The 23,874-nt window shown below is 42.2% G+C and overlaps 1 protein-coding gene across 1 annotated transcript in view; it reads right to left on the reverse strand.

The window, feature by feature from the left end:
* The window catches only part of csmd1a (CUB and Sushi multiple domains 1a), a 2,254,753-nt gene that overhangs the window by 305,041 nt on the left and 1,925,838 nt on the right, over positions 1–23,874 (reverse strand). Inside the window, exons 38-39 of the mRNA XM_072251121.1 lie at positions 7,172–7,290; positions 3,759–3,828 (exon numbers count right to left, since the gene is read on the reverse strand). Of these exons, the coding sequence (XP_072107222.1) occupies positions 3,759–3,828; positions 7,172–7,290 (189 nt within the window). The remainder of the gene's footprint in view (positions 1–3,758; positions 3,829–7,171; positions 7,291–23,874) is intronic.

A 23,874-nucleotide genomic window follows, 5' to 3' on the forward strand; every position in this document is an offset into this window, starting at 1 on the left:
ATTGAATGGCTTGTCATATGAAGAGTGCTTGATGGCTCTGGGCCCGTATTCGCTGGAATTCAGAAGAATGAGGGGTGACCTTACTGAAACCCATTGAATGCTGAAAGGACTTGATAGAGTTGATGTGGAGAGGACGTTTCCTATGGTGGGAGAATCTAAGACCAGAGGACACAGTCTCAGAATACAAGGGCACCCTTTTAGAAAGGAGATGAGGAACAGTTTCTTTCGATAGAAAGTGGTGAATCTGTGGAATTCTTTGCCACAGACAGCTGTGAAGACCAAGTCTTTATGTATATTAAAGGCAGAGATTGATAGATTCTTGATTGGTCTGAAGTATGAAGGGATACGGTGGGAAGATAGGAGATTGGAGTTGAGAGGAAAATGGAAACAGCCATAATGAAATAGTGGAGCAAACTCGATGGGACAAATGGCCTAATTCTGCTCCTATATCTTATGGTCTTATTATAACATTGATTTATTGAATATTTCATTGGTGAAAAAATAAACTCAGCATATGCTGTGATCATGGAGGTCTATAAATCCAATTATTCTGTCAATATCTGGAACATTTTTCTCTGAAATTTATTCAGAGGCACGAAGGAACTAATTAGTCAAGACTTTCTGGCAGTAACTCAAAATGTGATCTTTTCTGAGTCATTGTAAAGGAAGGATGGAATTAATTTATTTCTGGTTGTCTTCCGGCCCAGTAGCCAGATTAATGCACTCAGTGGCCACATTATTACAGTATGTAATTCCTGTACTTAATAAAGTGGCCATTGAGTGTATGTTCATGGTTTTCTGTTGCTGTAGTTCAATGTGTTGTGCATTCTGAGATGCTCTTCTGCACACCGCTATTGTAACATGTGGTTATTTGAGCTACTGTCGCCTTCCTCTAACCTCCCTCATTAACAAAGCATTGTTGCCCACAAAACTGCATCACAGCATGTTTTTTGTTTCTCACAGTGCAATTGGTAAACTCTAGAGACTGTTGTGTGTGAAAATCCCAGGAGATCAGCAGTTTTTGAGATAGTCATACCACCTCATCTGGCACCAACAATCATTCCACAGTCAAAGTCACTTAGATCACATTTCTTCCCGATTCTGCTATTTGGTCTGAACAACAACTAAACCTCTTATCCACGTCTGCATGCTTTTATTGCTGCCACATGATTGGTGGATTAGATACTTGCATTACAAGCAGGTGTACAGATGTACCTAATAAAATGGTCACTGAGTGTAGGCAAGCTAGGAGCTTGGTCATTTGGAAAACAGCTTCCAGGTAAGTGATGAGCATTTGGAAATGGTAAGGAGCAGGTGAAACAAAACTGATCATGTGGTGGAGAGTACTCTTGATAGCAGGAAAAGGGGGTTGCTGGATCGGTGACTGTATGCTATGAATACTACATAACACAAAGGGTTATATAATAACACTAAAGGTAATGAACACAAAAGTTTCTGTAGATGCTGTAAATCCTAAGTTGAAAGCATATCTGGCTGAGTTCCTCCAGCACTCTGTGCATGTGTGTGTGTGTGTGGGTGTGTGTACGCGCACGCGCGTATCAAGTTGATTAAGATAAAGAGGATGTTTCCTATGCTGGTGGGGGTGGGGTGGGGAGGAGCAGAGGGCACAACTACAGAATAGAAGGACATCCCTTTAGAACTGAGATGCAGAGGAAATTCTTTAGTCAGAGAATGGTGAACCAGATGGCTGTGGAAGCCATCATTGAGTATATTTAAAACTATAAGACATAGGAGCCATTTAGCCCATTGTGTCAGTTCTGCCATTCCATCATGGCTGACTTATTATCCCTCTGAGCCCCCATCTCCTGCCATTTTCTCATAATCTATGGCTCCCTTACATTTCAAGAAGCTATCAATCTCTGCCGTGGAGGCCAAGTTGTTGGTTTTATTTGAAGTGGATGTTGAAAGATTCATGATTAGTAAGCCTGTCAAAGCTTATGGGAGAAGCAGGAGATGGGGGTTGAGAAGAACAGTGAATCAGCCATGATGGAATGGTGGAGCAGACTTGATGAGCTGAATGGCCCCATTCTGCTCCTATGTCTTATGGTCTTAGGGTCTTAAATATACCCAATTAAGTACTCCGCAGCCTTTGATTCACCACCCTCTGGCTAAACAAATACCTCTCATTTTGGTTCTAAACGGTCGTCCTTCTATTTCTGAGTCTATGTTCTGTACTTGTTGACTTCCCCACTATAGGAAATATCTTCTTCTGGCTCAACACACACAAAATGCTTGAGGAACTCATCCAGTTATACTTTCAGCTCTTCACAGAAAGGATATAAACATGGCATAGGCTCAGTCAATGGAACCGAAAAACAAGGAGGAGGTCAATTCTGAGCAACTGTGAATGAAACTTGGGAGAGTAAAACAGCTGACAATGCTGGCAAGTGTTGATAAAGAACAACACTGGAAACTTTTAAATTGCCTTCAAAGGAATGTGGGAGAATGTTATTGTTGCAAGTGCTTTGTCACTTTATCATTTCCTGTTAATCACGTAACATACAGATACTCCTGCAACTAGCATCAGTTTATGTACATACAATCGGTCTATGTATATCAACTAATCTTGTGTTTACATGTAGACATTCAAGTTATTTACACATTATGCTTTAAAATAGTTTTTATATTTATATTTCTTGTGTTTTTATGCTTTCTGTGTGTTTTTTAAGCTGCATCTGATCCAGAGTAACATTCATTTTGTTCTCCTTTACACTTGCTTAATGAAGAATGATAATAAACAATTTTGAAGGTGAACAAACCATCTGATGAATGAAGGAACTGAGGAAATGTTCAAGCTAACCCATGGAGGGGAATATTACAAATCAAATTTCCAGACCAAGACCAGTGTACTGCTTGTGGTGGAGGGTTGGGGTTGGGGGCTGTGGGGGAAGCGGATGTTCAAAGTTCAAAGTAAATTTGCTATCAAAGTATGTATATGTGACCATATACGACCCTGAGATTCATCTTCTTGTGGGCATTTACAGTAGAACAAAGAAATACTATAGAATCAATAAAACACAAAAATAAAGACTGTCATACAACTAAGGTGCAAAAGAAGACAAAATGTGAATACAAAAAGAAACAAGAGTAAATAAATAAACATGAATAAATAAATTAACAAACACTCATTCAATATTGAGAAAATGAGTTATAGAGTCCTTGAAAGTGAGTCCATAGGTTGTGAAATCAGTTCAGAGTTGAGGTGAGTGAAGTTATCCACACTGGTTCAGTAACCTGATGGTTATAAGGTAATAACTGTTCTTGGACCTTGTGCTGTGGGACCTGAGGTGCCTTTACCTCTTGCACTACTGCAGAAGTGAGAAAAAAACATGGTTTGGATGGCGTGTGTCCTTGATGATGGATGCTGCTTTCTTGTGTCATTGCTCCTTGTAGATGTGCTCAACGGTGAGGAAGGCTTTCCTGCGATGGACTGGGCTGCAATCACTAATTTTTGTCGACTTTTCCATTGTCGGGCATTGGTCATTCCTCCTCAGCCTAGTTTACTTTGCCAACACTGAAGTCTATAATTAGTTCAAAATAACGGTTAAGCAACCAGGTAGATCTTTGACCGTACAAAGAATCGTAATTTCCAGCCAGTACACTGGAGGAAGTATATCAGGGTATAACAGGCTTTGCGACCTGGAGACCCTGATGAAATGTCATTCTACTAAATAACACAGGTTGGGTCACCATGATTTGGGAAACCCAACATCAGAGAATGTTCATCACTGACTTACCAACGCAGATTGGTGGTGGATAGTTCCAGCGTCGGACAGTTCCAGGCATGCAAGAAACATGGGCTTGTCCCTAGGAGCAGAAACATTTAGACATTAGAAGCCATGTAAAAGTCAAGAAATTCTCAAACAAACTTGTCCCTTTAGCATCAACATTAGTTCTCATTACCGTCATACCAATGAGGGGATGAAGTGGAGATCGCTCTTTTCCAAAGTATATGTTTCCAATAGTGGGAGATTCTAGGACCAGAGGGCACAGGCTCAGAAAACAAAGATGTTCCTTTAGAAAAATGATGAGGACGATTTTCCTTAGCTAGTAGGTGGTGAATTTGTGGAATTCATAGCTATAGACATCTGTGGGGGGTTAGTCTTTTGATATATTTGAAACAAGGTTTATAGGTTCTTGATATAGCCAAGTGGTGGTGAATCTGTGGACTCCATTGCCCTAAAGGCTGTGGAGGCCAAGTCACTGGGTAGGCTAGTCAGAGGTTGATAGAGTCATGATATTAAGTGTATTAAAGGTTATGAGGAGAAACCAGGACACTGGAGTTGAGAGGGATAATAAATCAGCCATGATGGAATGACAAAAAGACTCAACAGCCTGAAGAGCCTGATCAATGAGCGCAGTGGATAGAGGGGAACAGGTGGATGTTATTTACTTGGATTTCCAGAAGGCATTCTTGCACATTAACAGACAGCCATCCAACCTTCTGATCTTCAATTGCTGTTGAATTTCCACACAAGCATTGCTCCTTCCCACTTGTATTCCGTTCTAATCACCTCATTGTAAGAAGGATGTGGAAGCTTCAGAGAGGGCACGGAGGAGATTTACCAGGATGCTGTCAAAATTTGAGAGCATGCCTTATGAAGGTAGGTTGAGTGAGCCAGGTATTCCCTCCTTAATAAAAAGGATGATGAAAGATGAGTTCATAAAGGTGTACAAGATGATAGGAAACATAAGTCCATAAGACATAGAAGCAGAATTAGGCCAGTCAGCCCATTGAGTCTGCTCCATAATTCCATCATGGCTGATCCCAGATCCCACTCAACCACATACACCTGACTGCTTGCCATTTCCTTTGATATCCTGACCGATCAGAAAACTATCAACTTCCACCTTAAATATACCCACGGACTTGGTGTCTATCACATTCTGGCAAAGACCTAACCTGTAAATTAACCTTCTGGGAGTCTTACACAAGGACTCTTAAGTCTTTCTGCACCTCCAGTGTTCGAACCTTATCACCATTTAGATAATAGTCCACACTATTGTTCCTTTTACTAAAATGCATTATCATACATTTCCCAACACTGTATTCCATCTGTCACTTTTTTGCCCGTTCTTCCAATTTGTCTAATCCTTGCTGCAATTGCATTGTTCCTTCAGCACTATCTACCCCTCCACCTATCTTCCTATCATTGGCAAATTTTGCCACAAAGTCATCAATTCCACTATATAAATCATTGACAAACAATGTGAAAAATAGTGGTCCCAATATTGACCTTTGAGGAACACCACTAGTCACTGGCAGCCAACCAGAAAAGGCCTCCTTTATTCCCACTCACCGTCTCCTGCCTGCCAGCCATTCCTCTATCCATACCAGTATATTTCCTGTAATGCCATATGATTTTATCTTGTTAAGCAGTCTTATGTGTGGCACCTTATAAAATGCCTTCTGAAAATCCAAGTAAATGACATCCACTGCCTCTCCTTTGTCTATTCTGCTTGTTATTTTCTCAAAGAACTCCGACAGATTTGCCAGGTCAGATTTCCCTTCACAGAAATCATGCTGACTTTGACTTTTTTTTTGTCATTAGTCTCCAAGTACCACAAAACCTCATCCTTATTAATAGACTCCAACACCTTCCCAACCACTGAGGTTAGGCTAACTGGCCTATAATTTTCTTTCTTTTGCCTTCCTCCCTTTTTCAAAGTGGGAAGTGACATTTGCAATCTTCCAGTCATCCGGGACCATGCCAGAATCGTGTGATTCTTGAAAGATCATGACCAATGCATCCATTATCTCTTCAGCAATCTCTTTCAGGAATCTGGGATGTAGTCCATCTAGTCCAGGTGACTTATTCACCTTACACATTTCAGTTTGCCTAGCACATTTTCCTTTGTAATAACAATGGCATTCACTCCTGCTCCCTGACACTCATGGACCTCTGGCACACTGCTAGTGTCTTCCACAGTGAAGACTGATGCAAAGTATCCATTAAGTTCACCTGCCATTTCTTTCTCCCACATTACCACCTCACCAGTATCATTTTCCAGTGATCCAATATCAACTCTCACCTCTCTTTTATTATTTATATAACAGAAAAAAAACTTTTAGTTCCCTGCTTTATAGTGTTGGCTACTTTTGCTTTCGTGTTTCACCTTACTCATTCTTATAGTCTTTTAGTTGCCTTTTGTTGAATTTTAAAATATTCCCAATCATCCAAATTCCCACTCATTTTTGTTACCTTACACACTCTTTCCTTGGGTTTTATGTAGTCTTTAACTTCCCTTATCAACCACAGTTGCCTACCCCTGCCATTTGAGAACTTCTTCTGTGGGACATATTTATCCTGCATCTTGTGAACTATTCCCAGAAACTCCAGGCTTCTCTGGTCTGCTATCATCCCTGCCGGTATCCATCTCCAATCTACCTTGACAACCTCCTCACTCATGAATTTGTAATTCCCTTTATGTCATTGCAATACATTGATACATGTGACTTATGTTTCTCCCCTCTCACACTGCAGTATGAATTCAAATGCAAATAATGAAGAATCTATTGTACAAGTTGTTGGTGAGGTTGCATATGGAGTACTGTGTTCAGTTGTGGTCACCCTGTTGTAGGAAGGCTGTGATTAAACTGGAAAGAGCACAGAAAATATTGACAAGCATGTTGTTAGCATTAGAGGGCCTGAGTTATAGAGAGAAGTTGAGCGGGTGAGCTTGTTATTCTTTAGGGGAATGTAGGGCAATCTCATAGAAATTATGAGAGGGATAATTAATTAATATTAATTAATTACTACTTTCCCCAAGGTAGGGGAGCCCAAAACTATGGGAGATCAGCTTAAGGTGAGAAGGGAAAGATTTAAAAGAGACTTGAGTGGTAATTTTTTTCACACAAAGGGTAGTGAGTATATGCATGAGATGGAGAAGAAGTGGTTGAGGCAGGTACAATAATATCATTAATGAAGCACTTGGATAGATACATGGAGGGCTACGGGCTGAATGTAGGAAATTGAGGCTAGCTGGATGGGCATTGTGGTCAACATGGACTGGTTGGGCTAAAGGGCCGCTATCTATATTGTATTGCTCTTTGACTCTACAAGTTAAGCCTTAGAATACAACAACGGAGCTGAGATGTCTTGCAACACATGATCACACAGCAGTCGACTGGCCTCCTCAATGAACTTACTTGAAGTGTGTAGCCGGACTCACAGTTAAAGGACACCACATCATTAACCAGATATCTGTCTCCAAACTTTACCCCGTTGCTTGGAACCACTGGATCAGGGCACGTTGTTAGGCCAACGGCTGTAATGAGATATTAATGATGAATAGCATGGATTAAAGGTAAAATTATACCTACACATTTGTAAGCAAGTATTATGTCAAAAGTAAAGACAAGAGATACTGCAGATGCTGGAAATCCAGAGTAACATTCACAAATGCTGGAGGAACTCAGCAGGTCAGGCAGCATTTATGGAGTGGAATGAACAGCTGATGTTTTAGGCTGAGGCGCTTCATCCTGATGAAATTAAGATACTATTAAATTGAATTGTCAATGAAATTGCAAGATGCAAATTTTCCTGCTTTTATAGGATTGCTAGTAGATTTTTCCTCAACTAAAAATGAATCAAAGCTTGAATGAAAGCCTTGGCTTAATCATAAGGCCATAAGACTTATTAGGCCATTCCTCCCAAGTACTGCTCTGCCATTCCATCATGGCTAATTTATTATCCCTCGCAACCTCATTCTCCTGACTCCTCTCCATAACTAATCAAGAACCTACTAAGCACCATTTTAAATATCCCCCAGTGTTCTGGCCTTCACAACCGTCTGTGACAATGAATTCCACAGATTCTTTACCCTCTTGCTAAAGAAATTCCTCCCCATCTCTGTTTTAAATAGACACCCTTCTATTATGAAGCTGTGCCCTCTGGTCCTAGATTCTCCCACTATTGGAAGCATTCTCTCCATGTCCACTCTGTCTCAGCCTTTCAATATTTGGTAGATCAAGGTACATTCATATCATCACATACTAACTTGAGCTTCATTTCCTTGCAGACCTTCACAATAAAACAATGAAATCCAATAGAATCAATGAGAACTGTCTACATTCTTCTAAACTCCAGCGCATATAGACCCAGAGTTATCCAATGCTCATCATATGTTAATCCTTTCATTCCTGGGATCATTATTGTGGACCTCTTCTTGACCTTCTCCAATGCTGCTACAATCTTTCTTTGATATTAGGCCTAAAACAGCTCACAAAACTCCAGATGATAGTTTGACCAGTTTCATATCAAACCTCAGCATTGTTCTACTTACTTTAAGTGCACCACAGTATTGTTTACATCCTTCACATACATGAAGAGTAGAAATCTTCACATTACATCTCCATTTAAATGTGTAATGTGCAATCGTAGTAATTTATAATAATTCATAATAAATAGAACAGTCTATGTAATATAGAGTAGTCTCAAATCACCGTGATTTCATCAGTCTGATGGCTTGGTGGAAGAAGCTGTCACAGAGCCTGTTGGTCCTGGCTTTTATGCTATGGTACCGCTTCCCAGATGGTAGCAGCTGGAATAGATTGTGGTTGGGATGACTTGGGTCCTGAATGATCCTACAGGCCCTTTTTACACACCTGACCTTGTAAGTGTCCTGAACCATGGGAAGTTCACAACTACAGATGCACTGGGTTGTCCAAACCACTCTCTGCAGAGTCCTGCGATTAAGGGAGGTACAGTTTCCATACCAGGTAGTGATGCAGCCAGTCAGGATGCTCTCAATTGTGTCCCTGTAGAAAGTTCTAAGGATTTGGGGGCTTTTGACAGCGAATGCTATGACAGCTCGGGATATTGAAATTAGAGTTCAATTTTGGCACTGTCTGAAAGCAGTCTGTATATTCTCCCTGTGACCATGTATGTTTGTGATGGACATTCTGATTTCCTTCCACAGTCCAAAGACATAACAGTTAGTTGGCTAATTGGTCAGTGTAAATTGGCTTGTAAAAAGGCTAATGTTAAACAGGTGGCTTCCTAGGTGGCATGCCTCGTTGGGCAGAAGGGCCTGTTCCATGCTGTATCACTAAGTAAAATAAAAATACTTTACACTAAGCTGTCATCATGTGCTGTAAACACGGGGGACACTCTGTTAGTGAAGATGGAGCCTCTTATTCCAAATTCTCTGATTTTCGATGTACAAATGGATGCTTGTCACATATTATATCAATTTTGACATAATTATAGATTGTGTCCATTAAAATATTTCACTTGTTGATCAGAGTCCAATTACTCAGTGGTAGGTGGTAATGAAGTGAACTGAGTGAAAGCAGCTGTCAGAGTAACAACAACAAAGAAAAGCACTGGCAATTGATCCCAGCCATATTCTTTTGGTCTACATTCTTTTAGTTGTCATGTTATTCAGTCATTCAAATCGAATGTATATGTTTCAGTACTCAATTTATGGATGTTCTGCAAATTCAGCTCTCGTTTAACTCATTCGAGGAGGAAAGCATTCTTCTAGGGTGCATCACAACCTGGTACGGAAGTTGTCCTGTCAAGACCGGAAGAAGCTGCAGAAGATCGTGAACACGGTGCAGCACATCACACAAATCAATCTTCCCTCCTTGGACTCACTTTACACCGAACGCTGTTGGAGCAGTGCTGCCAGGATAATCAAGGACACAACCCACCCAGCCAACACACTTTTCGTCTCTCTTCCCTCCGGGAGAAGGCTAAGGAGCTTGGAGACTCGTACGGCCAGATTTGGGAATAGCTTCTTTCCAACTGTGATAAGACTGCTAAACAGATCCTGACCTGGATCTGGGCCATACCCTCCAAATATTCGGACCTGCCTCTCGGTTTTTTTGCACTACTTTACTTCCCATTTTTCTATTTTCTATATATGATTTATAATTTAAATTTTTAATATTTATTATTTTTTACTATTTTTAATATTTAATATTTGTAATCCAGGGAGCGGGACGTGCAGAATCAAATATCGCTGTGATGATTGTATGTTCTAGTACCAATTGTTTGGCGACAATAAAGTAATAAAGTATAAAGTAGAGCTGAGGTTTTATGAGACATTGGTCATACTGCATGGGGTATCATGACCAGTTTTGGAACTCCTATCTAAGAACAGGTGTGCTGGCATTGGAGACGGTCCAGGGGAGGTTTTCGAGAATGATCCCAGGAATGAAAGGGTCAATGTATGAGGAGCATTTGGTGGCCCTGAGCCTGTATTCACTGGAAGCGTAGAGATAGTGGATGTGAAGAGGATGTTTCCTTCAGCTGGGCAGTCAGGATCAGAACTGCAGAATAGAAGGACATTCCTTTAGAATAGGGATGAGGAGGCACTTTAGCCAATGAGTGGTGAATTTGTGGAATTTATTGGCACAGAAGGTTGTGGTGTCCAAGTCATTGGTAGATATAAAGCAGAGTTTGATAGTTTCTTCATTTGTAACAGTGTCAAATGTTACAGGGAGAAGTAGGAGAATGGGGTTGAGAGAGATAATAAATCAGCTATGATCAAATAACAGAGGCCTTCATGGGCTGAATGGCCTAATTCTGCTCCTATGTTGTATGGTTTTAACTGTGAAAGAAATAAAGAACATGATTTCATTTTCCAGCCCTACCACAGTTCCAGACATTTGGGACAAACTCATGGAAACCTCACCCAAATGCACATTGCAAGGCTTCTCTATACAAATAGTCAACTAGCAAATTTAGGAACTTTACAAACCAACCTAAGAGCAGAATCGATGGACAAAATAGTGTAATTCTGCTCCTACGTCTAATGGTCTAAAATGGTCTATAAGGTGTGGAGGCCTTCATTCCTCAGGGAACAGAGTTCAAGAGCCTCAAGATAATGTTGCAGCTCTCTAAACCTTTGCAGCGTTGAGTTCAGTTCTGGTTGCACCACTGAGGTGAGGATGTGGAAGCTTTAGAGAGCACACAGGGGAGATTCACCAGGATGCGGCCTGAATTGGAGAGCATGTACTACGAGGACGCACTGAGCAAGCCAGGACTTTTCTCATAAGGGTGAAATAGGTTGATAGGTAATCTGATATTCTTGTACAAGATAATGAGAGGCATAGATCAAGTGGGTAAATGGAGCAGAATTGGCTAATATGAGGGGCCATAATTTTAAGATGAATAAAGGAAAATACAGAAGGATGTCACAGCTAAGTCTTCTTGCACAGGGACCGGTGTGTGTGTGTGTGTGTGTGTGTGTGTGTGTGTGTGTGTGTGTGTGTATTTAATGCACTGCCAGGGGTGGTGGTAGACACATGGATGCTCGAAAAATGGAGGGCTATGTGAGAAGGAAGGATAAGATTAATTTTTCTGGTCTTCTTTAAAATTAGGTTATTTGAGTTTCTTGTTTTATGACTGCCTGGAGGCAGACAAATCTCAAGGTGTATAATTTACGCATTCTTTGATAATAAATATGCTTTGAACAGTTTGAATACTTGAATTCTTCGAATAGGTGAAAAGGTTGGCACAACGTTGTGGGGTGAAGGATCTGTACTGTGCTGTACTGTTCTTTGATCTATGTACATTCTAAAAGAGAAGCTTAGCAAATGTTAGATTTGTTAGGAATGGAGAGGGTTACAGAAATGAAGCAACAAATGAACCAATCCTCATAACTGCTTAGTGATACACCATGCAAAATGAATTCATGTTGGCTGTGACACACAAGTGATTTATTCTCAATTAAACAGGATGCTCAACATGTAACTGAGATAATTATTTCTGGTTGGGCGTAGTATTTTTCTGGTCAATTTCCAGCTGAGGCGACCAGATATTAGGTCACGGAGGAACACGTGACAGCGATGTGTGAAATGGCCAGCTTTTGGCTGCCTCAATGTAAAGGCAGGACGAGAGAAAAGAAGTGATTTCTCAAAAGCTCAGATTTTCTTTTTCTTTTAGGTATTATTTCAGTTCGAGGTTCCTTAATGATGTCATAGCTGGAGGGTTTTGCGGGGGAGGTGTGTACCTATTAAATGCTCCCAATGTTGGGTGTCTCAAATAGCCTCTGACATCTAAGTACAGCTCTTGGCCTTCACGTGTGGTTTAAATACTAAGCCTGGCAGGACCATTTCTACTGACAGGAGAAGAGGTCTTCTTATCGTGTCCACGTACAGTCTATACATGGCCCAGCCAGAACTGGACACATTTTTGTGCCTTGTTGTTGACTTTGGCAAGATCTGCAATAGTACAGGGTTCCTCTAGTGATGGGCATTGCAGGAGATGTTGCATAGCTTCATGAACAGTATTGTTCCATTACAATCAACCTCATCTGAAGCCCACATCACCTTGTGGAAAGACCGGCTCGCCAGTCTCAAACAACCCCCAACGATGGAAATTCCACCGGCTGAAAACCTCCCCCCAGGAGCTAATTGCAACTGGGCAACCTGGAAGTGCCTTAACAGACTTAGGACTGGCGTAGGTCGTTCAAAGGGGTCACTAAGCAAATGGGGATATACAACCAGCCCGGCAACTTGGGAATGTGGAACTGAGCCACAAACTAGGAGAAGAGTTAAACGTGGGTTACTGTTGCCTTAAAACCATCCGTTATGGGCAGATGGGACTCATCTGCCATAGTTGGCAGCTCATCTAGCAGAAGAATAACTCTGATCTCAAACCTCTGCTGCTTTGCAGATAAACCTACTCATGGGAAAAAGCTTCAGGAGTAAACCCTGAGGAAAAATCAGGAGCTGCAGTTCCTGGGGAAATCAGACATTGAGTTCAATGCTGACTGGCAACAGGTGCCAAACTGTATCAGTCTCTGCTGTTCCTTTGGATTCATCAGCCGCATGGAGAGGGGAGGTTGTTGCATGGGTAATAGCTTGCTCTCCATTTCGTACCGCCCTGGGGTGCTATTCTAGCTTGCACAGAAACAACTAAGACGCAACATACATGGTCAACCAACCCGTATTTAGGTTCGTAGGAATGGTTATCAAAGTCCAAATTTCAAAGTAAATTCATTATCGAAGTAAGTATATGTCACCATATACTACCCTGAGAATCATTTTCTTAAAGGGATTCACTGTAAAACAAAAAAATACAATAGAATCAATGAAAAACTACACAAAAAACAAAGATAGTCAAACAACCAATGTGCAAAAGACACATTGTGCAAATTAAAAACACAGTAAATAAGTTAATAAATAATACTGATAATATGTGTTGTATAGATTGTGGAACCAGTTCAGAGTAGAGGTGAGTGAAGTTATTCTTGTTGCTTCAGGAGCCTGAAGTTTGTAGGGTATTAACTGTTCCTGGACCTCATGGTGTGGGAACTAAGGCTCCTGTACCTCCTGTATGATGGCAGTAGCGAGAAGAAAGCATGGCCTGGATAGTGTGGGTCCTTGATGAACGACGCTGCCTTCTCTTCGCAGTGCTCCTTGTAAATGTTCTCAATGGTGAGGAAGTCTTTTCCTGTGATGGATTGTGCTGCATCCTCTAGTTCTAGTAGGCTTTTCCATTCTTCAGCATTGGTCTTCAATCCTAATGCATGGACCACACAGAGGGCCTTTGAAACTGGCTTGGAGACAACCACTTACTACTCCTAAGCTAAGATTACTTTGCAAATACTAAAGTCTATACTTAGTTCAAAATAATGGTTAAGTAAATATGACAGACCCTGCTTTCTTCTGGAAGTGCACCTTATAGATATGCTCAAAGGTAGTGACAGAGGTGAGAGTCAGAGGTCAGGGTAGTGTTTAGGGATGGGGATCTGGGGAAATTAGAAGATTTGCTACATTCTAAACCTCTACTCTATGTTTGAAGGCCAGTAACGTGAATGCCTCCAGATGTCGAGCTGGCAGACACTTGAGATCAAGTGCTGGTGATGAAGCTAGAGTTCAAAGCCGAGTTTTCGAAGTCCCGGCATTGGCAAATCTGGAGTTCAAGTTCTGGAGTTTGAGGTCCTCATCTGAGGTCCTTATTCATTGCCAGTGACAAGTCTTGGGTTCATACTGAAGATCAAAGCCTGAAGGCGGATTGGAAATCCAGACGTCAAGCCCAATAGCTGGGGCCACAAAGTCCGCAGATCCCTGCAAATCCACTGAAGAAGTCAGGGTTCAGTTTCTGCGAATCTACAAGTCTGTTGGAGACTGGAGGGCAAGAAGATGGTCTGGCCTGGGGTTGGAAAAACTATGTACAGTAAGCGCATTGGTTTTTGGGAAGAAAGAACAGGTCTTTGTTTGCTGTTTTGTCGCTACTTATGTTTTGTTTCATTGTGTTGTTTTATTCTATTGAACATGATAGGCATGTTATGCTGGCACCGGAACGTGCGGTGACACTTGCTGGCTGTCCCCCCCGCACATCCTTGGATTGTGTTGGTTGTTAACGTAAATTACACTTTTCACTTTATGTATGTTTTGATGCACATGTGAACTCAGCAAGCAACCTGCTGGAGGAACCCAGCACCACCTGCAGTGGAGGTCCATTGTGATTCCAGATAAAAGCCACACTAACTTCTGATCTGGAGTATTGATATCTACTTCTGGATTCATGTCCTTGGCATTGAATTCAAATCCAGGCAAAGGCAATGCACAATCAGTGCAGACAGAATACTTGTGTTCAAGAAGACCTTTGTTGGCAACGGCCCAACAACCATTCTGGTCCAGCTTTGATGCAGATGCTAGGAACTGAAAGGCTGAGCTGCCCATTGTGTCTCTAAGCTTCCTTATTCAACAGGAACAAATAAAACTGGAACAAAAGGAAGGTTTAAAACAAAATCAGCCATTCAAAGGCATGGGAATACTTGTCTCCTTTTTTTATTCCCTCTACATTTGATTAACAGTCTGTTGTAAACTGTCTTTTGTTCATGTTTTTCTTGTTCATGTTCAAGTTTAATCATCATTCAATCATACACACGTATTCAACGAAATGAAACAGCATTTCTCTGGGGCCAAGATGCAAAACACAAGCCCACCCAGTACATAGTGATGGCACATACAGTCACAAAAAATATTAGCACTAGTCCCTGAGTGTTTTGGCCTGAAGATTAGTGGTGCATGAGATGTTGTCCTGCGGCCACATCTGTGCAAGAACACATACACAACAGTTTCTCATCTCATGCTGGCTCAGTTACAGATGAAGGGAGTCCAGATTGTCTTCCAGGGAGCAGACACTAGAGGGTGCACTGATGGGACAGCTGGCTTGCAGGGGCCATTCCCCAATGCATAATGGATTCCAGTGTGCCTGCCGCGTCTCTGTTGTCTCTCAAACCACCTCTGGTGCCTCATGCACTGGATAGTGTAATATGTGACAGTGCGGCATGAGGGCCTAGTTCACGCAACAACCAGCTATCCTGCAGTTGGTCTCAACAATGAACCAATGAATTGGACTTGAGGTACTTACTAATTTAGGAAGCAGGGTAGCACACCTCACTCCTGCCACCTGCATTTGAGCTGAGCCCACATCATACAATTGGCCTCTTGAATACATGTATTTTCTATTGTATTTGCAGTGCGCTACATCTTGAGGAGCACGAGTTCTGACAACTGTTGAGGTATAGATAGGGTAAATGAATTATAATAATATCAATCTTTGTATATAAGGTAACTTGCATATTTATATTTATTTATTATTGTGTCATTATCTTATTACGTTTTTCTTTGTGCTGCATTGGATCTGGAGTAACAATTATTTTGTTGCTCTTTAGATTAGTTTAAATTAGATTAGATTCAACTTTATTGTCATTGTGCCGAGTACAGATACAAAAGCAATGAAATGCAGTTGGCATCTAACCAGAAATGCAAAGAATAGTGTTATTTACAAAATAACTGCAAATAAAAAGTAAGTGCTACAACACACAAATATAAAAGTACTGAGACAGTACAATATGGATGCAATACTGCTTAGCACTGTGATGTGAGGTTCAGCAGTGTCACAGCCTCGGGGAAGAAGCTCTTCCTGTGACTGCTGGTGCGGGAGCGGAGGCTCCTGTAGCACCTACCGGATGGGAAAAGAGTAAAAAGTCCATGGTTAGGGTGAGATGCATCCTTGATAATGTTTTTTGCCCTGCCCAGGCAGCTTTTATGGTAGATGTTCTCAATGATGGGCAACTGGGTACCAATAATCCGCTGGACAGTTTTCACCACACGCTGGAGTGCTTTGCGGTCTGATACGGGACAATTGCCATACCACACTGAGATGTAGTTGGTGAGTATGCTCTCAATGGTACAGCGGTAAAAGTCCATCAGTATCCTGGGACAGAGGTGAGCTTTCTTGATGCTCCACAGGAAATAAAGGTGCTGTTGCACTTTTTTTGAACAGGATAGAGGAGTTCAGGGACCAGGTGAGATCCTTGGAAATGTGGACACCAAGGAACTTGAAACTTGACACACACTCCACTACAGATCCGTTGATGTAGATGGGGATGTGAGTGTGGCTCCTAGCATGCCTGAAGTCCACAATGATCTCTTTGGTCTTCTGGGTGATAAGGGCCAGGTTGCTGTCGGCACACCAGGTGGCCAGGTGCTGGACCTCATCCCTGTAGGCCATCTTGTCATCCCCTCTGATCAGGCCAACCACTGTGGTGTCGTCTGCAAACTTGATTATGGAGGTAGAACCATGTACAGGAATGCAGTCATAGGTGAAAAGGGAGTACAGAAGAGGGCTCAGCACACAGCCCTGAGGCGCGCCGGTGTTCAGGGTGAGGGTGGAGAAGGAGAGGTTGTCTAACTTAACCGATTGGGGTCTGTTAGTCAGAAAGTCCAAGGTCAAATTGCAGAGGGATGAGCTGATACAAAGGTGGCGAAGTTTGGCAATCAGCTTGGAGGGGATCACAGTACTGAATGCCGAACTAAAGTCAATGAAAAGCATTCCGACGTAAGAGTTGGGGCTGTCCAGGTAGGTCAGGGCAGGGTGAAGTGCCGTGGAGATGGCATCCACTGTTGACCTGTTGGTGCGATAGGCAAATTGATGGGAGTCCAGGGTACTATGTTACAAGGGTTCTGGAAATTACATTAAACAATCTTGAATCTTGAAATGCAAGCAGGTTTTATCCACTGAGATTGGGTGAGATTAGAAATAAATGTCATGGGTTAAGGGTGTAAAGTGAAATGTCTAAGGGGAAAATGAGTGGGAACTTCTTGACTTAGCCGGTGGTGAGAATGTGGAACAAGCTGTGAGCAGAAGTGGTGGATATGGATTCAATGTCAAAATTTAAGAGAAATTTGGATAGTTACATGGATGAATGGTGTGGAGGGCTATGGTCCAGGTGAAACTACTCAGATTAATATTTTGGCACGGATTAGATGGGCCAAAGGGCCTGTTTCTGTGCTGTAGTGCTCTATGACTGTTAGCCTTGATGGAAGTACACTGTATTAAATGCTAATTTGGCTGTACAGCGATTGTCACAGCAGTTTTATTGGTGCATCATGGAAAAATTAGCTATCTGGATGCATCACAGCTTGGTATGGCAACCACTCTGCACCTGACTGGAAAAAGCAGCAGACAATTCACATTCAGATTCTCCACATGTATATCGAAATGCTTTGTTGACATTAACCAACATGCCTAAGGGTGTGCTGGGGGTGCCATGATATTTGGGTGCCAAAATAATGTGCCCACAATGTTCAGCAGAACAATAATAAAACAAAACAAGACACAGTTCAGCTCCCCCCATGGGCTCTGTCTGCATTTCTCACTGCTTCAGTAAAGCAGCCAACAGAATCAAAGACCTCACCCAGCTGGACATTCACCCTTTCCCTTTCTCTTTTGGCAGAAGAAGCAAAATCCTGAAAGCAAACACCACCAGGCTCAAGGTCAGTTTCGGTCCCACTATAATAAGACTATTGAATGGTTTCTTAGTCTATTAAGATGGATCCTTGACCTTACAGTCCACCTTGTTATGATCTGATACCTATTGATTATCTGCATTTTCTCTGTAACTGTAACACTATATTCTGCATTCTGTTATTGTTATATATTGAACTATAATGTTGTTATGGGAAGGATGTACAAACTCTAAAGAGGGTACAGAGGAGATTTAACAGGATGCTGCCTAGATGACAGAGCATGTCTTATAGGGATGGTTTGAGTGAGCTAGGGCTTTTCTCTTTGGAATAAAGGAGGATGAGAGGTGACTGGATAGTGGTATACAAGATGATGAGAGGCATAGATTGAGTGGATACCCAGAGACATTTTCCCAGGGTGGAATTTGCTAATATGAGGGGTGTCATAATTTTAAAGTGTTTGGAGGAAAGTATAGGGGGGAAATCAAGGTAAGTTTTTAACACAGAGTGTGGTGAGTGTGTGGAATGCCTTGCCTGAGGTGATGGTGGAGGCAGATACGTTAGGGACATTTCAGAAACTCTTAGACAGGCACAAGGATGATTGAAAATGGAGGGCTATCTAGGAGCAAAGGGTTAGATTGAATTTAGAGTAGGTTTAAAAGATCAAGGGCCGAAGGGCCTGTACTGTGATGTTACATTTTATGTTCTAACTACCTCAATGGACTGATGCAATGAACTGATCTGCAATGCAATGTACAGTATGCAATGCAAGTTTTTTCCCGTGACAATAATAAACCACTTTACCAATTTTATTTTGTGTTGGCTGTCAGAGAACCTGGAATTCATCGCTAAAATCAATGTCCTTTTTTTTCTGGACATTTGAATACGCAATCAGAAGTAGAAGAAAATCAACTTTGTGAACACGAGATTCTGCAGATGTTGGAAATCCAGAGCGACATGTAAAAATGCTACAGGAACTCAGCAGGTCAGGCAGCATCAGTGGAGGGGAGTTTACAGTTAATATATTGGGCAGGATCCTTCATCTGTCATCTCAAGAATGGACATCTCATGCCCAGCCAGAAGCCCTGGCTGAATGCAGAGGTGCGCTCCCAACTAAAAGCCCGGAATGCTGCCTTCAAGTCCAGTGACAGAACAGTTCTCAGAGCAGCCAGAAGAAACCTTCATCTGAAGCATCAAGAATGCAAGGCCACCTATGCTCAAAATATTCAGGGGGAGCTTAGAAGAATTAATGGCGCTTAATGGCAACTCCTTTACTTGCATCTTCGAAAACAGCTCTATTTCCATCTTTAATATCTCTATTTTTCTCTTTCAAGGTTCTTTTGAAGACCCTGACCTGCAGTTACACACTGATAACAGTTCTTTGCGGAAATATGACCTGCTCTCGGGGTTTCACGACTGACAGTTATTCAACACGCCAAGGACACGACCTAAGAGCTCAGCTCACTTTCAGGCTGCTCTGGAGACAGGTGGATCAAAGGTCAGTGTCCGGGCAGGAGATTGGTATGTTGTGGGAGATTGAAGATCTAAGGATGTGTGCCCAGAGACCCGAGATCTTTGCGCACAGAGCTTGGAAAAAGCGATGCAATGGACTTTTAACATCATATGCCAGCGAGTTGTTTGTTATGTTTCCCCTCTCGCTGTGAAACAGAGACACCTCTTTCTCCCTTATTAGGGAGAGACAAAGCCTGTGGTATGTCAAATACCGAGTGAACAAGTAGTCTTTAGAGTACTGCACGTCTGTGTCTTTGCTGTTACTTTGCTCACACTTGAGTGCTTGGTGGCCTGTGCCAATGCTTTTTTTTGCCGGTGGGGGAAGGGGGAATCGTTGCTTGCTGCCGCTTACATGCGGGATGGAGGGGAGCTGGGGGAGACTTTGGGGTTCTAACATTTAACTGTCATTCATTCTTTGGGGCACTCCTCTGTTTTTTGCGGATGGTTGCGAAGAAAAAGCATTTCAGGATGTATATTGTATACATTTCTCTGAAATTAAATGTACCTTTGAAACCTTTGATAACAGTTCTCAGCATATGTGGCTAGACACCAAGGACATTACTGACTATACAAGGAAAATCAGTGTTGACTGTACTAGTGACGCCTTCCACCCTGGCGTACTAAACAACTTTTAAGCATGTTTTGACGCATACAACAAAACACTGGCCTCGATAGCTAACCACTCCCAAGTAAGCTGCCACTGTCTGTAACAGCAGCAGACATGAGGACCCTGCAGAGACTCAACACCTGTAAGACAGACAGCATTTCGGGCCAAGTACTCCACTATCCCTGTACCAAAGAACTCTACACTGTCAGAATTGAAGGACTACCAGCTGGTGGCACTGATACCAATCATTGTGAAGTGCTTTGAATGGCTAATAAAGGCGCACACTAAAAACTCCATTCCTGCCACGTTAGGCACTCACCAATATGCTTACCGACAGAACTGCCCTACCACAGATGCCATAGCATCTGTCATGCACATGGCCCTGACACACTGAGAAAACAAGTACACTTCTGAATGCTGTTTCTGAATTTCAATTCGGCAACCCACATTGTTCCAGAGACCTTGGTGAACAAACTCCTACTCCTCGATCTAAATATACCACTGTGCAACTAGTTTTGGACCTACTAGCCAATAGACCTCAGGTAGTCAAGATGCACAACCGTTCCTCCCTCTCCATCATCCTCAACATGGGTGCCCCAGAGCTGTGTGCTAAGCCCATTCTGTACACTTTGTTCACACACAATTGCACAGCTAACCACTTGAGTAATCACACCGAAAAGTTTGCCAGTGACAGGATAGTAGTGGGTCTCATCATCAATAATGTTGAGATAGTCTACAGAGAGGAGGTGGAAGAGCTTGAGGCCTCAAAGGAGGTGGTGATATCCTTCAGGAGAACTTGCACTACTTAAAATCTCCCTTTACATCGGAGGCAGACCAGTGGAGACTGCAAGCTTCGAGGCGTGCACACCTTACACAACTTCTCCCGGTCCCTGAACACATTCGACATAATCAGGAAATCTTCTCACCAATGCCTCCGCTTTCTGAGTAGGCTGAAGGGAGCTGGACTATGCACATCCATACTCACATCATTTTGCAAGATGTGCAGTACAAAGCATTCTAACAAGCTGCATCACTACATGGTATGGAAACTGCACTGCAACGACAGGAAACCTCTCCAACAGGTGTATATATCTCCAGGATGGGGGGGGGGGGGTAGGTTGGTTCCAATAATGTGTTGGACAGTTTTGACCACCTGCTGTACAGCCTTCCTACATGCTGCAGTGCAGTTTTCATATATATATATATATATATATATATAGAGAGAGAGAGAGAAAGAAAGAAAGAAAGAAAGAAAGAAAAAGGTCCAGTAACATCATAAAGTATCTCACACTGGTCATGGACTGTTTGTCCCACTCCCATCAAGAAGGAGGCTATGTGGCATCTATAACTCAGGGCGGCAAGACTCAGAAACAGTTACATTCCCCAATCAGTAAGGCTGACCAACACCTCCACCAACTAATCCACCCCTCCACATCCCAACCACCGCTACTTTACCAATTCCTGTCGGTCACCTTATGTACAGACACTCCTATGCCTAGCGTCACTCTATCGATGTATATAAGCTATCTTAGATATTTATATTTATTATGCTTTTTAAAATTATTATTGTTCTTTATCTTTTATGTTTTTGTTCTGCATCAGATCTGGAGTAACAATTATTTAATTCTCATTTACAGTTGTGTTCTGGAAATGACATGAAACAATCTTGAACCATGATTGAAATGGAATGGGGAAGAAGCCAGAATAGGGAGGTGGGTGAAATGGGGAAGGAGTACTAGATGGCAACCATTAGCTGAGTCAGGGTGGAGTTGAGGAATGGTGGATGGGGAGGGGGGAATGAAGTGAGAAGTTGGGAAATGATAAGTGGAAGAAATAAAGGGCCAAAGAAGAAGGAATCTGATGGGAGAAGAGAGTAGACCATGGGAGAAAGGGAAGAAAGTGATGGGCAGGTGAGGAGGAGAGAAAAAGTAAGAAATGGGGAATTGAAAAATGGAGATGGGGAGGGGAAGAAAGCACTGGAGGTTACAGAAATCAATGTTCATGCTGTCAGGTTGGAGGTGGACTTGTTGGGTTTGTGCGTCATTGTAAACTGTTTTCTGTTTGAGTTCCAGCACTTGATGCTTTTACTTGAGAAACACACTTCCCCTGGGAAAGAGCAACTGCCATACAATTGGTCAGCTGATTCCTACGACTAGTAGTACTCATTAGGGGGCATATACTGAGCAATCACTCCACATAAAATATGCAACTGAAAGGGGTAATAACATGGAAAATAATCATACCAAAACACACAGAAGACATCAGAAGTCACAAAAGCAATTAACCCTCAGTGAAATATCCTCTATCTGCCTTTTAAGCTCATTTTGAAATTCAGTATTGCAGTAGTTTTTTTGGCATATTTCTCTGCTTACACTTGTCAATCATTCACATTTACTGTCATGGGCATAAATATCCAGAGTATAAATGCCATGAAATTTTGCTCTTTGCAGCAGCAGAACAGTACATTACAAACATGACAAACAAATTACCAAACCTAAATTAACATAAATATGCATAATATGAATAAGTACACAAAAATAAACATAATAGCATTAGTGTAATTTAAACCATGACTACATGACAAAGGTAAAGGCAAAGAAGTGGCAAATGAAATACAATGTTGGAAAGTGTATGGTTATGCACTTTGGTAGAAGAAATAAACGGGCAGACTATTATTTAAATGGGGAGAGAATTCAAAGTTCTGAAATGCAATGGGACTTGGGAGTCCTCGTGCAGGATACCCTGAAAATTAACCTCCAGGTTGAGTCGGTGGTGAAAAAGGCAAATGCAATGTTGGCATTCATTTCTAGAGGAATAGAATATAGGAGCAGGGATGTGATGTTGAGGCTCTATAAGGCACTGTTAAGACCTCACTTGGAGTACTGTGTGCAGTTTTGGGCTCCTTATTTAAGAAAGGATGTGCTGACATTGGAGAGGGTTCAGAGAAGATTCACTAGAATGATTCCGGTAATGAGAGGGTTAACATATGAGGAACGTTTGACTGCTCTTGGACTGTACTCCTTGGAGTTTAGAAGAATGAGGGAGGACCTCACAGAAACATTTTGAATATTGAAAGGCATGGACAGAGTGGATGTAGCAATGTTGTTTCCCATGGTGGAGGAGGCTAGTACGAGAGGGCATGACTTCAGGATTGAAGGGCGCCCATTCAGAACAGAGATGTGAAGAAATTTTTTTAGTCAGAGGGTGGTGAATCTATGGAATTTGTTGCCATGGGTGGCAGTGGAGGCCAAGTCATTGGGTGTATTTAAGGCAGAGATTGATAGGTATCTGAGTAGCCAGGGCATCAAAGGTTATGGTGAGAAGGCGGGGGAGTGGGACTAAATGAGAGAATGGATCAGCTCATGATAAAATGGCAGATCAGACTCGATGGGCTGAATAGCTGACTTCTGCTCTTTTGTCTTACGGTCTTATGGAATAAGACAACACCCCTTCAAGTTCGGATGTTGGAATGTCCGCACAATGATGACTGGACTTGTCCAAAATCTCAAGGATATTGATGATGCACGAAAAACAGTGGTCATTAACAATTAGCTACTAAAGCTCAAGGTAGATATAGCTACCCTACAAGAAATATGTTTGGCGGATTCAGGTACACTGAAGGAAAGGGACTACACATTCTTCTGGCAGGGAAAGAACCAAGACGAGCCCCGCAAGCATGGAGTGGGTTTTGCCGTTAGGAACTCCTTGTTGCAAATGGTGGAGTCACCAGAAAATGGATCAGAATGACTTATGACTCTCTGCCTACACACCAGTCGTGGCCCAGTATCTCTCGTCAGTGTGCATGCCCCTACCTTGAACTCTACCTCTGAGGCAAAAGACATGTTCTATGACAAATTAGAAGCTGTTGTCAGGAATATTCCCAGTGTTCCCAGAGCCGTCTCTATTTCCTGAGGAGACTGAGGTCCTTTAACATCAGCTGGATGATGCTGAGGATGTTCTACGGGTCTGTGGTGGCCAGTGCTATCATGTTTGCTGTTGTGTGTTGGGACAAAAG

Source organism: Mobula birostris, chromosome 2 (assembly GCF_030028105.1).
Source record: "Mobula birostris isolate sMobBir1 chromosome 2, sMobBir1.hap1, whole genome shotgun sequence".
Lineage (NCBI taxonomy): Eukaryota > Metazoa > Chordata > Chondrichthyes > Myliobatiformes > Myliobatidae > Mobula > Mobula birostris.